This window comes from Coloeus monedula (assembly GCF_965178545.1).
Source record: "Coloeus monedula genome assembly, chromosome: 14".
Taxonomy (NCBI): Eukaryota; Metazoa; Chordata; class Aves; order Passeriformes; family Corvidae; genus Coloeus; species Coloeus monedula.
In genome coordinates, this window is record NC_138794.1 from 3,506,383 (window position 1) to 3,521,987 (window position 15,605).

General features: G+C 44.7%; 1 protein-coding gene across 3 annotated transcripts in view; it reads right to left on the reverse strand.

The window, feature by feature from the left end:
- Window positions 1-8,045: 8,045 nt before the first annotated feature.
- The window catches only part of HOMER2 (homer scaffold protein 2), a 60,620-nt gene continuing 53,060 nt past the window's right edge, over window positions 8,046-15,605 (reverse strand). For all 3 annotated transcript variants that reach the window (XM_082290777.1, XM_082290779.1, XM_082290778.1), the window contains one exon: window positions 8,046-14,902. In XM_082290777.1, coding sequence (XP_082146903.1) covers window positions 14,714-14,902 — 189 coding nt within the window. In that variant the 3' untranslated portion in view covers window positions 8,046-14,713. The remainder of the gene's footprint in view (window positions 14,903-15,605) is intronic.

Genomic DNA, 15,605 nt, shown 5'->3' on the forward strand with positions numbered 1-15,605 from the left:
TACAATGTACCCTGGGCTTTGATAATAAGTGGCAGCCATACAGCAACTGCACTCTCACTAATGGAGTATGTAAATGCCCTTATTTTCTCAAATATTTATGAATTGTAATTTGGTAACAAAATTGAAAATACAGTGTTTCAGTTCCCTGTTTTACTGTAGAGCAGCAGATCTTTTTGTGTTTAATCAGCACAGTAAATATGTATGCAGCAATTTTCATGCGAGAAGCAGAAGCAGCAGCTGGGGCTTCATTTTTTACTGTTCAAGCACCTACTGCTCTTTGGATGTGAGAAAAAACAACCTTTCTTTGTCCACTGCTATCAAACCAAACAGGGACAAAAGGAACATCAGCACAGGTCAGGTCTTATTCAACTCTCCCAAGGAGCTACCTGTGGAGGGGAGCTGGGCACGATGGCAGTGTGCCCACAGCACCCTGCTGCCCCCTGCGTGGGGCTGGGCATGAGGGAGCAGGGCACAATCCACCCCAGATACTGAGCACTTGCCAGAGACAAAATCTTGGTCCTGTGAAAGCAAAGATTTCTTCCCCAGGGATACCCTGGGCAGAAGGGGTGCTCAGCCCTGGGGTGGTGCTGGGGCTGAGAGCTCTCCCAGGCCCTGCCCTTTAGTGCTGCAGTTATTTAAAGCTGCATAAGGGGTGCAGAGGCTTGGCTGCCTCCCCCTAGCTGCTGCCTCCCCCCCTGGCTGCTACCTCCTGCCAAATGGCAGCACAGAGCCCTTTACTGGTTTGTGTTGTTGCTAACTGCAGTGCTAGGAAGTTGAACACAGCATTAAGTATGCAGAGAATTAAGCGAGTTGCAATTTCTCCAGCAAATCTTAGGGCTTTTGTGTGTTTAACAGCAGCACTTTTAGTCAGGAGAGGCCATCTGAGAATCAGCACCACTGGATGGTGATTTCTCCTGCTTAAGGGTTCCTTTTGTAACCATGTCTGAGGCTCATCTGGATCTGATCTCATGTGTTCAACAGAGCTCTACATCCCAGGCTGAAAAATATCCTTAAAGCCCATTGAGAAACTGCTGAACCCACCTGTTTTCTGAAGCCCAGTTCATTTGCTGGACAGCCGATGGGCCTGCTCTGTAGAAAATGTGCTGCTGCAATTTTCTGGTTGGTCTAGAAGATTTCACCTCTATCAAGTAATCCTCACTGCCTGGTTCACTACCAAAATTTGATGGATCCTACTCAGCAGAGTGGCTGCTGGATGACCAATTCTCCTGGATGTCGGAAGCATGGCCAAAGTAAACACCAAAATCACTGGCATCAGCCCAAAGAGAAGAAGGTGAGAGAGCAGTTTTCAAATACATAAGAGGCTGCTGCAAAGAGGAGGGAAGTAATTTGTTCTGCGTGTTCACAGGGAGATAAGGGGCTTAAATTACAGCTGAAATGATTCAGGGTAATGGTAGGAAAACCTTTCTAATAAACAGTGGGAGCAGAGAGTTGCAGGGACAGATTGCCTGGAAAGGTGGTGGAGTTTCTGTCACTGAAAATCTTTGTAAGCAGGTCAGATAAACACCCCGGGGCACTGCTGGTATTGCTGACTGCTGTGGCAGGGAGAGGTTTGCAGCCCGTGCCCAGCTGAGCCAGGTGAGCTCGGTGTCCTGCTGCCTTGAGGCTCAGTTTGCTCTGCAGGGGAAGCCATAGCTTGTTTTCTGAGAGATGCCCAAATGTAAGAACACTCAAAAAAACCTTTCTAAGCTGCCCTCAGACTTTTTTTCTGTCTCTCCGTGACCATGACCATACTGGGCTGTGGAGGGGAGGGTGGATAGGAAATAGCCTCAGTGCCACAGGTTGATGAGGCACTCGAGAAGACCACCTGCAAGTGCCAAAAGGAAAGAGGCCTTAATGTAGATTTGAGCCCAGGCTTCAGCAGATGTCTTCTCAGCTCAGTATGTTTGGTGCAGCTGCTGGAGCCATGCACTGTCAGCAAAGTGCAAGGGCTGATGGACAAAATGGGACAAAGTGGACTGGTGGGTTGGCTTCTTGATGACCAGCTCTACCAGACCAGATTAATATTAACCTGCAAAAATGCTGGGACACCTTTTTGACTTTAAATACCCTTCTCAAAGTACCTCACTCTGGGCTAGAAAATGAATCCCTCGGTGGGAATGGTCTGCCCTAATTGTCCATCTGCAGAAACTGAATTTTTAAACTGAAAAAACACAGTTGTCTGGCTTTAAAGAGCTAATAATGCACAGATTTGCTGGAAATCCTGGTCATGAGGTAAAGAGATCGATTTCTATAAAACAGTATCACTGTGGCTTGTGATCTTTCTAACTATGATGAGGGAAGTCCAGACAGCAGCTGCCAGTATTTTTAGGGAGGTTTAAAGTTAATGTATTCAAAGACTACTTGGTCTGACTAAAAGAACTTCACTTTGCAGCACCAGTGCTTTGATCACAGCAAGAGAAGAGTTGTGGCAGCAGTGCTGGGGCACAAAGCATCTGGTAGTGCCAGTGCAGCCATGGATTTGTCAGCATTTCTGTCAACATGCTGCTTTTTGGGATTTATGAAGCTTCTCAGTAGCCAACCCCCCAGTTCAGTGCACAGGGCTGGCCCACAAGCTGAATACTGACTTTTTTTTCTGCAAAATGGCACTGGATCAAGCAAATCAAGTCTGTGTGTGTACACTTTGAAGTGACCCAGACTTACAGGGGCTTGAGCAAGTGTGTCACATCGTGCACCTGTGGGACTGTGGGGACTGTGGAATAGGCCTGAATATAAGGCTTTGAAGCAGCAAAGGTTTGCAGGGCAGCACCCATGATCCATCCTTCAATCACTTCCTTCTTTTATCTCTTAAAGTAAACAGAAGCACATGTACACCAGGACACCAGGAGGAAGAGGGACAAAGAGGATGAGTATGAAGGCATTCATTAGGACTAACAAAAAAGCTGGGAAATGCTTCTCTTTTCAGTCTTCCTCTATGAAGCAGTTGGTAGATAAGAGTGTGCACCTTTTGGAGAAAATGAGACTTAAGGCTATGCATGCCCTCCCTCAAAAAACATGGATTTAATTCCAAAAGCTCCTGTATCTCCATCTGAGAGCACATCTGCACTCTACATGCCATAATAACCTGATATTGGTAGGAAAGGGGGAAACATCATTTCAACTAAACCCATGGTGATGATAAAAGGTGAATGGTATGGAAAGCATTTTTTAATAAATGCCACAGCAAACCTTGGCAGCAAAAACTGCTCAGAACAATATGTGAATGTATCCCTGGAGGAAACACTCAAAACTGCTCCAGAACATGGCATTTTTTTCCTGGCAAAAAGGTATGTGATTTTCATTCTCATCATGTCACGCTAAGCTGAGAGCAACACAATTAAATCTGCTCAGGTAACAGTGACATTAACAGCTCGGCTACTTGTGAAAATGCTTTGTAAAACAAGCCTTTGCTCTTGCAGTAAGAGTGAACCACAAACTGCTAAGAAAACATATTTAGCAAAACTATGTCTGTTCATTTTCCACTAGATTCCCCTCCTGCCCCAAATCCCCACTGAATTGCTGAGGATGAGGGGACAGCATCCTGCTGGGGCAGCTGCCTGCAGGTGATCAGGGTCATGTAGCTGTGGCTTGGGGCCAGCCCTGAGCAAGGGCCTTCTGGCAGAAAGGGGCCACAGGCAACCCTGACCCACAGCAGCATGCAGCACTGCCCTGGCAGCACCCAAAGGGTGAGCAGTCTGGGGAAAGGCTGGCCAGGCTGCAGCTTGGGAGAGAAACTCCATGTTCTCCTTGGAGTTCCCCCCACTTGAGCATCTCAAGTGTCGCAAAGACATTTGCAGTTCCCTTCTACCCCAAGGCAATAGTCTAAACACCATCCTACGGGTGTCTTTGCAGAGCCTTGGCAAAGGTATTTCTCTGAGCCTCTGCTCCACCCCTGGTTTCCATCCTCTTCTCACTCAGAAGGAGTGGAAATCTGCCAGCTCCGACACCAGCAGCGTGGCATCCGTGTGTCTCGGCTCCATGGCAGTGGGCACGGCAGACACTGGGGGTGAGGAAATGAGTCTGTCCCACTCCTGGAGACATGCTTGAATCACTTATTCATCAGCAAGTGAGTCACTGCCCTTCCCACAGTCTCTTCCTGCGAAGCAGAGGTGACAGTGAAATAAGATCCAGCGCCTACACTTCCCCAGCCTACGTGGAGAGCTCTGTGCCATCCCCTCCTCCCGAGCCCGCCAGGCTGGAATGGAAGTCCTGAGAAGTGTGCAGGAGTGTGCAGGCACACGGGGTGAGGAGCCAGCAGTGCATCCTGTCTGCTCTGCCAAAAGGAGCGCTCTGCCTGAGTGAACACTCCAGGAAGAACCTACTGCAGAGAAAAGGGCTGCTCTTTCCCTTCTTCTTTTTAAACATCATCCCTGTATCTCTCATCCCTGTCCTAAAGCCATTCCCCACCCACTGAAATGACTATGCTAGTGACCACAGGACCTCCACAGCATTAGGGAGTGATTGGTGAACCACTGCAATTTCTCAGTTTTCAGAGCCAGGGATTATCTTTATAAATGCACCCAACACTGCTATAGATGAACAGGATTGGAAAGATCTCTGTTCTTCAGGGAACTCCAGCATCCTGTTTAGCAACATTCATCTTCAGGCTAATGAACAGTACAAACCTGCATCCAGAGAAAAATTAAAGCCATGGCTAAAGGTAGCAGCGAAATAAGTGGCAAAAGACTAGATGTAAATAGCTTTGAAAACTGGTATCAGTGTGACATGATAATGCAAAAATGTTGCCAGTGCTGCTATTATTTGTAATTCCCCAAACATCTGAATTCCCTCCAGCCAGCATACATTAAGCACAATCCAGGGCATATGTAACAAATCATATTCAATGATGAAAAGTCAGGAGAAAAGCAAGAGCTCAATCCCTCTTGATTACAGCAGCCACAGATTTCTTTTTCATAGACTGCCAGTATTAATGAATGGAGAGGACATGGAAGGAAAACAAAACCACTCAAATCTACATGCCTCATGTGCCAATAGATGTATCTGCTCATAAACTTGATTAATTAAATGCAAACCATTGTCAAGAAATGTTGTTCAGGGGTTTTAGCCTACTCTGACTGCAGCATTCAGCCATGGATGCAGAAGTATGGTCCTGGAAAGCTGCATGGAGTTTAGCTCTGGGGTCCTGGATAAAACCACTGCTACACACACACACACAGAGGAGGGTAGGTATTTATGAAGAGATCCATTTTGTGGTGGAGAACAGTAGGTCTCCAAAGCTCTGCTAGAGCAGGACTGATTCAGTAAGACGTGTCTTGCTGCTGTGCCTGTACAATTGGAACACAGCCTCAAAACCAGGAGCTGGGTCTCATGCTGGCTCACAAAAATCTCTGATTTTCAACATGCAGTTTTCCACCTAGAGATCGTTTCACTTCAGACAGTGCTTCTGAGAAGATCTAACATTTCTGAAGTTATTGAAATATATTCAACGTTCAGGAAAAGTTTTGAGACCCAAAGGGAATTTCATAGCACGGAGATCTGCGTTTGAAGAGGCAGAGGTCAGAGCTAAGCCCCACTCGGCTGCAGCCATCTGTTACGTGTTCCCAGCAATGCATTATTGCAATAGGAGCAGAATGTTTGCCCTGCAAAGGTTTTCAAACTCACCAGGTCTCAGATCTCTGCAGCCTGAGCAGCTCCAGTGCTGCCCTGTCGTTGTTAATGACACGGTGGAAAGCAGGGTCTGGCACGGCCCTGGCAGAGCTGCCTCACGAGCCTTTGGATGGCCATTTTTAGCCTTGCTCGCTGAAATCAAACCTGGCAGTGCACCTGGCAGGGCATTTTTTTTCTGTTTTTGAAGGATGGTTGGACTTTGCTCCAGTGGGTTCAGTGGCTGAAGCATGGCTGCAGGTCAGGCTGAGCCCCTGCCATCACCTGGCTTTGCTTTTTCAGCTGCTACTGACACATTTTTATATCTAACATGAACATTTCTGTTATTCTCAGGAGAAGAACAGCCCATTACGTGTTAGTCTCACTGATGCTGCTCTTCTGCTCTGTTTGGCAGTGCTGATTATGTAAAGGATATTTAATGTTGTAAATAATTAAAATTTTTTACAAGATTTTGGCTGCTTTTTAGGAGTAAAAAAAAAGAAAATGTATGCAGTGAATTTGAAAAAATGCTCAAGTCTTCTAGGAAGTGGGGAGACAGTTAATAATACATAATTAACATATCATCCTTTCTTCCCTTGTTGGTGCAGACATGCCTTTAGATGAAAAGCATGGAATAAAAGTGTGTGGGACTGAATAATGTTGAATTTTATGTAAGTTCAACCTTGTCACCAGCTACCCATGTTATGGAGAGAGCAAGCCTGTTCCTGCTCAGGGATCTCATCCTGCACTACCTCTATACCAGCCTCCCCCATGGTGCCACACTGGGGGTTTTCCTTCAAAAGGAAGGAAATTATGGCCTATCTTTTCCTATGCTGTTGAAGGAATTCAAGGTGTCCAAAAGGAGTACATATTATAGGGTAGTTCATCCACTTAGAGTGAAACATTTGATTTAAATCTCACCTCATGTTTCTATCAGACATCCTGAGGTGGCACATCACAGCTCAGCAGCCCACAGCCAGGTAAAACACTTTTTAATGTGTGACTGTGGAAGGACACATTCCATTGAGGAGGCTCCCGAGTTTTCTGACAGGAATCCAGTCAAACATGAAAATTAAGGGATCACAGGCAGCAGCAGCAGCAGCAGCAGCAGTTATCCCCGCGGCAGCATCACTCACCGCAGCTCCCAGAGCAGGCTGTTCCTTTTGGAACCACTGGTCACTTGCACTATGAACAGCTGGCCAGGAGCAGCCTTTTACACATACCAGAGAACTTCCTGATGCTAAAAATGTACCCTGGGCTTAACGAGGCAAAAAGGCTACAGAAGTGCCAGGTGTGGCTGTGCCCAGCGGAGGCACTGCCCCGTGCACGGATGAGTGGGAATGCCCACTGTGGGACCAGCAGCTTGCTAGGAACAGAATGGGGCTTTCTCCTGGTAACTGTAGGTGATGGGATGTACTCACAGATACTTCTGTTGTACTAACTTTCATAATTATGCAAATCCAAATAGATAAATGGGGTTTTTCACTAAGAATTAGAGACCGTTACTTGTATTTTACTGCAATGCACATAAGCTGGTTTTGTAGTTCCTGGCTGTTCAGAGACTGCAAGAATTTGCTGCACTGCTTGTCAGAGCTATTGATGGCTCCTGGTAGAAAAGCTCTGACTAAAGGTCAGGGGCAGATGAGTTTCTTGCTCACCCCAAAGCTGACATTTGCAGCCTTGTAGCCCAAAGGCACGATGAGCCGCAGCCACTTCACAGTCTTCAAACCCTCTTATTTCCTCTGGGGAAGGCTGGCCTGGTGCAGAGACAGCAAACCCTGCTTCTGTGTGATGAACACAACAGTGCTGAGAGCATCATTATGTACTGTCTGCAGAGGGATTTCAGCACTATTCCCTTCCAGGGATGTGCTGCTGTGGGGACGGGGTCACTGGGCTCCAGTGGGGCCTTGGAGAGCAGTCTCATCTGAGAGGGCTCCCACTAACTGCTCTGTGCTGATGCAGGAGATGGGTTTGAAGACAGAGGGTTAATCCTGACTCCTAGGTAATTTCTCCAGAGACAATACCAGCCTCAGCTGCCACCAGGGACTGTTGCATCAATGACAGGAATCCCAAGAGGGATTTCAGTCCTGAACACACCCCAAGCAGGGCAACAAAAAGCTGCTTCCAGACAACAGGCCTCTCTCAGCACACAATAAATCCAAGATTTCATGTCCAAATATTTATAAATTCTAATTTTCCAGTCATGTAAGTACCACTAATCCTGCACTCCCTCGGATTGGGCTAATGGAACAAAGTGAAGCAAGACAAACATTTGAAAGCTCCACCTCTTGAAAAAAGAGTTCTTGAGATTACCAAGTCTCTATACCATAGGTATAGATCAAAATCACATTCTTCTGATCAAAGGCCAGCATTCCATTGAGTTCAGACTTGCAGCCACAAAGATACTCATTTTCTGAAGTCAATGAAGACAGTGAGACAAGAGATTTTACTTAAACTATATATTTTTACATAAAACAACTTTATGTTACAATAAAATCAGATAAAAATCACAAAGTTATATAATAAGTTCATAAAGAAAAAAATCAAGTTTTCATTTTATAGATATAAAACCCAGCATTTACTGCTACTAGGAGTCTAAATATTAACATTGACTGTCTATGGTCAATTTGAAAAAAGAAAAAAAAAAGAGGATAGTACTTTTTTACAGCAGACAATATGATGAGGTAAGAGATGTTTTTACAATGATCCAACTGTAGTAAACACTTCAGTTTTCATTAAAACATATACTAAATATAATAAACCCAAATAAAAATATACATTTAGAGCACTGCAGTGTTTTCCCACAGTTGTATACCAACAAATTGTCAGTCATTCACTAAACTTTACTTGAAACAGTAAAAACAGGGTGTATGCTCAGTACTAAAATCTCATAATAATCTAAATATTTTGGTATAGCAGACCACACTAGTACACTCTCAGAACTCTCAACTACAAGGGATATATTCATGTTAAAAACAATGTGCTTTGTTTGTCATTCATGATGAGCTTTATAGAATATTATGTTCATGATCACTATTAGGCAATTCAATGAAAACATCTAAATGCTGCAAAATACTCTTTTATTGAGCATAGCTTCCTCATCATATACCCAGGTTAATCAAAATCCTGCAAACTTAGAAGCTTAGTTCACAAATCTTACATATCGGTCTTTTTAGCTAGTATATGGCTAAAATAATTATTGCTGACCAGTGTTAAAAAAAACAAACAAACCCAACCCAAACAAAAATACAATAGCAGACAGATTTTTCTCCAGTGCCTTTCTTGTATGTACCATTATTATGTGGTAACTAAATTAACTAAATTCCAAAATGTGCATATAAAATTTTTGGAGGTATAGGCACCTTCATCTGAAGACTGTATGTTCAGGCTACCTGCTTAAAAAAAAAAAAGAAAGGAAAAAAAAGAAGAGCTAGCACAAAACACAGTAGAAAATCAAAGCCTGGACATCCAACATCCCCCAGGGATGCAAGCAAAGCCCTCCTGGCCAGGACCAGCTCTGCCCACAGCCTGCAGGAGAGCCCTCCCTTGGGAAGCACTTTCATCACATTTATCATTCACCTCCTGACTCTATTTCACTTCAGGTACCTTATCATTTACCCCAGAGAATGGTGCTAAAGATGTGCAGACTTCATGTCAGGTTTACATTCCAATGGTGAGCCCTGCTGGGCTCCCAGGGCACCAGGCCCAGCATCCCAGGCCAGGCTGTGTGGGCCAGCTGGGGCTCTCTGGCTGCAGGTGTGTCTGGGTTCCTCTTGTGGCTGGGTATTGCTTTGCCTGACACACAGGTGCTTGTTGAACACGATCCATGGAAAGAACAATTACCTTAGGGTGGCTTTCTGTCTTACCATTGCTAAATCGTGCCCACAACCAGACCCTGCCAGCCCAGCCTGGGACTCCTTGCTGCCCCTCAGCCTCCCGAAAGCTGGACCTGCCCTTCTGCAAGGTCCCTGGTACTGCTGAGGCGCTGTGGGACAGAAACAGCTTTTCCTATTTTTGACTGGAAGTATCTGACCATAACCAGAGGCGTGGCTGGAACGCTCTCTCAGCACAGCGTGTGTGGACGCTGCCCTTCCATCCCTCACACCACCACCTGTGTGATATGCTGAGGACTTCTTGATATTTAGAGGCTTGCCAAGCCCAGAACTGCCCGGACAAAGGTGGGTGAGCTGGTGGGTCGGGGTGGCCATCCAGACCTTTGGCACATCCACAGCTTGTAGGCAGAGCACATCTTTCACTGAAACCTCTGCTGAAACAATAGTCAAAAAAATTTGCTGCTGCTGCCTCCCCTTACACCTCTTCCCTTCGGATTCAGCATCGGGCACACACTAAGCTGAGCGAGGCTTTTCACCCTGCCAGGGGTTTTATCTTTGTTGATCCATAGGCTCAGGAAGACAGCACTATATTCCTTACAAGCCATTGATGCTTTGAAGGGTTTTGCCAAGGTAACTCTTTGGAAGAGCCTAAGGAAGAGCATGGTCTTGTAGCTGAGAAACTCCCACCACTGCAAGGTGGTGACAGTGACAGGGAATTTTCCTTCTGTCACTTACAGCCAAAGGTGGCAAAAAAATAATAAGGCAAAGAAAAAAACAGGAAAAAAAATTAAACAGCATAGAGAAGAGACCAGAAGTCTGTGGACAATTTGTGCCCTGCTGCCAGTGGGACATGTGTTTCCTGTGTCCAACAAGCCACTGAGCAAACACTGCACAGGGCAGGCGAGCACCTGCCTTAGCACCACAAGTGCCTTGGCTGGTACCCTTGTAAGACAATGGCAGTGGCAGGGACAGCAGGCAGAAGAAACCCTGCTCACCTTAATTCATGGAACAGCTTTAAAAAATTGTTCTCCCTTAATTGCTCACATAAAACCCAAATCAGGTGTTTGTCCAGAAAAAAAGATATCGCTGAAATAATGTTTGTTTTCTGGCCACAGATGCACCCAGTGTACAACTGTTTTTAGAAAGTGCATCTTCTGAATGCTCACAGAAATGATGGGTGGTGTTGAAATTCTTAAAGACAGCTTTCTTCCAGTGAGCTCACTTAGCAAAGGAGACACCAGTTAGGTGTGGACAGAACATAGCAAAGTACTGCATTTGCTGAAAATGCACTTCTAGGCCAAACAGGACTACTTGTGAAGTTGAGTCAGAATTGGCAGAAAAAGATTCAGCCAAATAATAAAAACCCGAAAAGGTTAACCTACGCTATTCTGAGGTATGCAACAAAATTCCATTCTTTTATTTTGAAATAATTTATTCCTAATAGGAGACTAAGGTATTTTCCCAAAATGTGACGTAATATATCCCATGGAACATTCTCTCCCCTTGAAAACAATTCTGTGAATTTTTATGTGACTCTTGCTTTTATGCAATACAAGGTAGACCTGTTCATTTCTCACTTTGTCAAAAACCCTCAAACCCCACCATTATTCTGCAGCTCTACCACCACCTCAAAGAAGCATCTCCCCCAGACAGGTCAGTAAGACACTCTCTGCCCTGGTGTCCCAGGAGGCCAGCACAGATTTTTCTTCCCAAAGCTCCCAGGCTGCTGATGCCACGAGGGCAGGACGGGCAGGATGGGCAGGTGGCAGGACCCGCGGAGGTGCAGCTGACAGAAACCCACCCGGGAAGTGCCAAGCACATGTCCTTTGATAAGGAAAGACCATGTAAGTGAGGTAGGAGAGATCCTGCCATAAAAACCACTCAGAGGGAGAAACCTGTGTCCAGAAAGGGAACTCACAGTAGCCCAGGGTGAGGTATAGCTACCTCTAAGCCTCCGCTCAGGCTGGGTGGAAGTGGAGCGCTGACCAAGGCATTGCTGACAGCACAGGGACACCAGGAATTGCCCAGCACTGTGCTACAAATAAAACCAAACTCCACAGATCCTCTCTTGGACAGGGATGAGTATTTCTTGGCCCTGGCAGTGTTTAGGGCCATGCCTAAGCAGGTGTCTGCCAGCTGAATTCATGGTGCCCACAGGGACAGGCGAAATTCCAACTGTGCACAGAGAGGCAGTGCACCCACAGGATGCTGTGTGCATTTTGGTGGGGGAAGGCTGGCTGCTCTGATGCTCCCATCAGGACAGAGGAGGCATTTCAGAGCTGGGATGAGTCTCAGAGCAGTGTGAGGCTCTCAGTTTGGCAGACAGGTTAGAGCTGGGCCACCAGAGAGCATCAAGGAATAAGCAGTGTGTGACACCTTCAGTGTCCTGGGGCAGGGACAGGCCAGAGAGCGCAGCTGCAGTTGGTGCTCAAACACTCCTGAGAGCATGCACTGCCTCTTCTTACCATGCTTTTTGCTCTTGAAGAGGAAAAATCCAGTGAAAGAGAGGGAAAGGTTAAAAGAGATGGCATTTGGAGGGTTTAGGTGAACATAGAAGCTCTCAACGTACTGCTGTTGGGAAGGAAAAAGAAAGAAGGCAGTAATAACAAGCCCTTGGATGCTTGAAGGATGGAGCTTCCCACAGCATAAAGCTGTGTACAGGCATCCCTAACAACTCAACATCAGAGCAACAGCAGATACGTGATACACACATCTGGAGCAAGATAGAAGAGACAGGGCGGGGATTTCTTTAAGGACACTCCATTGTTCCTCTGGTGGGCACTAAGCACCCAGAAATAAGTGCCTGTGCCAGTGCTATGCACTGGCTTAATGTGCCAGCATCGAACTCCATCTGTTTAATCGATGCAATCCCATGGAAACACTTCTCTTGCAATTGAAGAGTGGCTTAATACATTCCTAATGAACCGGATCTGAGAGAGAGCTGACTAAAGTGGAAAACAAAGGTCTGTTTTAACCCAAATCATACAATTTTTTCACTGAGTCTTTTGTATCCTTTTACCCAGCATCATGTTAAAAACGTAATTTATATTAAAACAAAGAGAGAGGCCCTAAGATTACTCAACAGGAAAAGGAAGATAAAGCATGGTCCTTGGTGCAAAAGCAATGAACCACTGTGAGGAGTAGGGCCCTGACTGCCAGTATTGCTTGCAGCTCTTAATTGTGTTATCCTGTGGTTCCCAGCTGATGCAGGGACCAAAAAGCAGCATGGGAGGAGAGGAGAAGCAGGATGAGCTGCCTGCTAAATTATGGTGTATATCTGACTTTCTATCAAATAAAAAGACTAAAAATGGAGACTACTTGTGCACAACCACACAGTTTCTGACGTCATTTTAAATTTTGAGAAGTCTGATCTAACCCCACATTATGCAACTGTTGAATCTTCCATGCTGGCAAAGTCTAATTTTCACACGCCTACATACTATGTACCTGATTTTTATTTTTATTTTTAAATATCAACAGCCTACAACAATTTTTTTAAAAGAGACTTAAATGGTCATAATGGCTATGAAAGGTCCTAGCTTTACATCCATTGTTTCAAAGGAGTAAAAGCAAAAATACTCAAAGTCCATTCTAACAAACAGGGAATTAAGATAATGTAATATAACAGATGAAATGAAAATTCAAGGGACAACTGCAGACAGATCCTATCTCCACCATGGGGATTATATATTTATCTGCAGAAAGGTATTCAATTCATGTTTCATCTACAACCCACCTTTCTTTTAAAGGCCACTTTAACAATCAAGATGTGCCAAAAAAAAGAAAAAGGCCCCGAAATTCCAAGAAAAGCATGGCCACTGTGTATCAGTCACTGCTGGAAAGCACTAACACAGCACTTAACCAAGCTGTCGTCTGAATCAAGCAAATAACAATGTCACGTACACAAAAGTACTTTCCTGAATTAATTCAGATGCCATGTAAACACTCTCAAAACAGGTTATGGAAAAAGAAGAGAAAGAAGCTGAAGGAAGTCTGAGGGAAAGAGCAAAGCTTGGGCTGGATTCTCCTCTCTGGCCTTTTTTACATCCCTGTCTGTGATGAACTGAACTTCCTTCTCACTGAAGGCCAGGGTATGACCTTGCATTTCTCAAAACACTCTTAGAGCTGCTGAATAACCAGTTCAAGAATAAAAGAGCATTTCTGCCTCTCAGGTGGAGGTTTTTTTTTTTTACAATCTACCTTGGTGACCAATTCCTACCCTACTGCCAGAGAATGCAGAAATCATAGGAAAGGACTTTGATTTCATGTGGCCATCGCCCTGCCAGTCTCCTGGGCAGAAATCTGCTTCTGAGCAACATCTTCCAGTAACCTTATGATGCTTTTCAAGATCAATGTCTCCTTCCTCACTGCTGCAGAAGTTAACAACAATAATCAAGTTGCACGCAGAGGGGTGTGAGTCCTGTACAAACTAGCACCGTATCACTTTTAAAAATAAATATCTGGTCCCCAGACTCAGGAGGGCATTTTTCAGAGATGCACATAATGATGGAACTATATGGGTTCAAAACTGAAGGCCAGAGAGAGGTGATGCTGCTAGGCAAGAGAAGCTGTCCTCACTGACTGGGTAGGACACGATTTCAAGAGCTAAAATTCATTTCTGCTCTGTTGACTTTGTGCTGTATGGGTCCAGGCAAGCACATGCAACCTCTATCGGAGGTTATCTGAAATCCACTGCATTTTTTTTTGGTGAATCAGGCCTGGTTGACATGGTCCCTAAAGATACTGGTATCTGTGTGAAGTGGTTCTCCTGACTGCAGCTCATCACAGGCACATTTTACAAACTGCAGGGGCTCCAGCTAACGTCTCTGCTCCACCAAGGAATAAAGTCAATGCTGCTAAGAGTGCTGATAGTCCAGACAAGAGAAAGACTTCTTTTCTGTTTCTATGGTTGCAACAGCCCTTAAGAAAGATATAAATTTCCCTGCAACAGCTAACTGCATATTCATTTTAAGGTAGATCTAGTTCCAGATTCCTGAGACAGAACCCTCTACCTGTTCCCAACCCCACAAAGCCAGAGCAGCAATATAGAAAGTTTCTAACCTCAACAGAATTCAGTGAGCAGCACGAGTGGTTTGGTAAATAAACAAACAAAAAAAGAGAAACCCACCAAAAAAACCCCACAGCAAACTTTCAGCCTCTATGTACAAAACCAATGCAAACAAGTGGAACATTCTAGTTATATTTTGTAAAACACACGTTTGGGATCAACAAAACATCAAACATCCAGACCCTAGATTACAAAAAAGATCTATTGCCATCTAATTGTCAACCCCAAGTTTAGACAGTCCTTGTCGGAAATCATGTAATTCATCTATCTTCCCATCTAGTACATCTAAAAAATTCTTTAATTCAGTTTTAAGGTTGGTCTGCCTATGTTTGCTCTCTTCGACTTCTGTCCTTAGCGTTCTGACTTTCTCTTCAAGATCTTTGTTCTTTTTCTCAGCAGCCTTCAAGAGAAAAGAGACAATAAGATGAATCATAGTGAAGAAGGATGAACAGCATTTCACAGATTAAAGCAACAAATGGCAGCTGGGCTGTGAGAGTTTGCTTGAACTTCTGTAAACTGATTAACACAAGCACCTCTGAGAGCAACTGACATGAGCTTGTCTGATTAAAAGCCCACGCAGGAAAGGACACAGATTAACTGGAAAAGATGCTCTGCATCAGACTTTCTCATTTGCTTGATATCTTCAAATTCAGCTGGATTTAAATCATGCACTGTGTATACATTTCTGCCATTGCTACAGCTGCAGAATTAGACACCGTGCCATCAATTACATACAGAATTATCTATGCTGGTTTAACCTTGAAAAACAAACTTAGAAAATACCGTCTGAGGAATAAAATTTCTTTATTCAGCACTTTGGGATTTATTGGTATTTTTTTAAAGTTCTAATTTGCGTGATGGCTTATTTATTGATCGGATTCTACTTCATTGATGAGACTGCTCATTTTTGTTCTCTTTTCATGCATTAATTTATTGCATTTCCACAAGACCTGACTCGAGGAGGCGATGCCCGAAATCCACCTGCCATAGGCACATCCCAGCGCTGCTGGAAAGGGATGACACAGCCCACAAACACATCCTCAGGTGAGCTTTCACCCCTGGTGGTGAGCAGCTATGCTCATCTGCTTCTTTCCCAAAAGCCT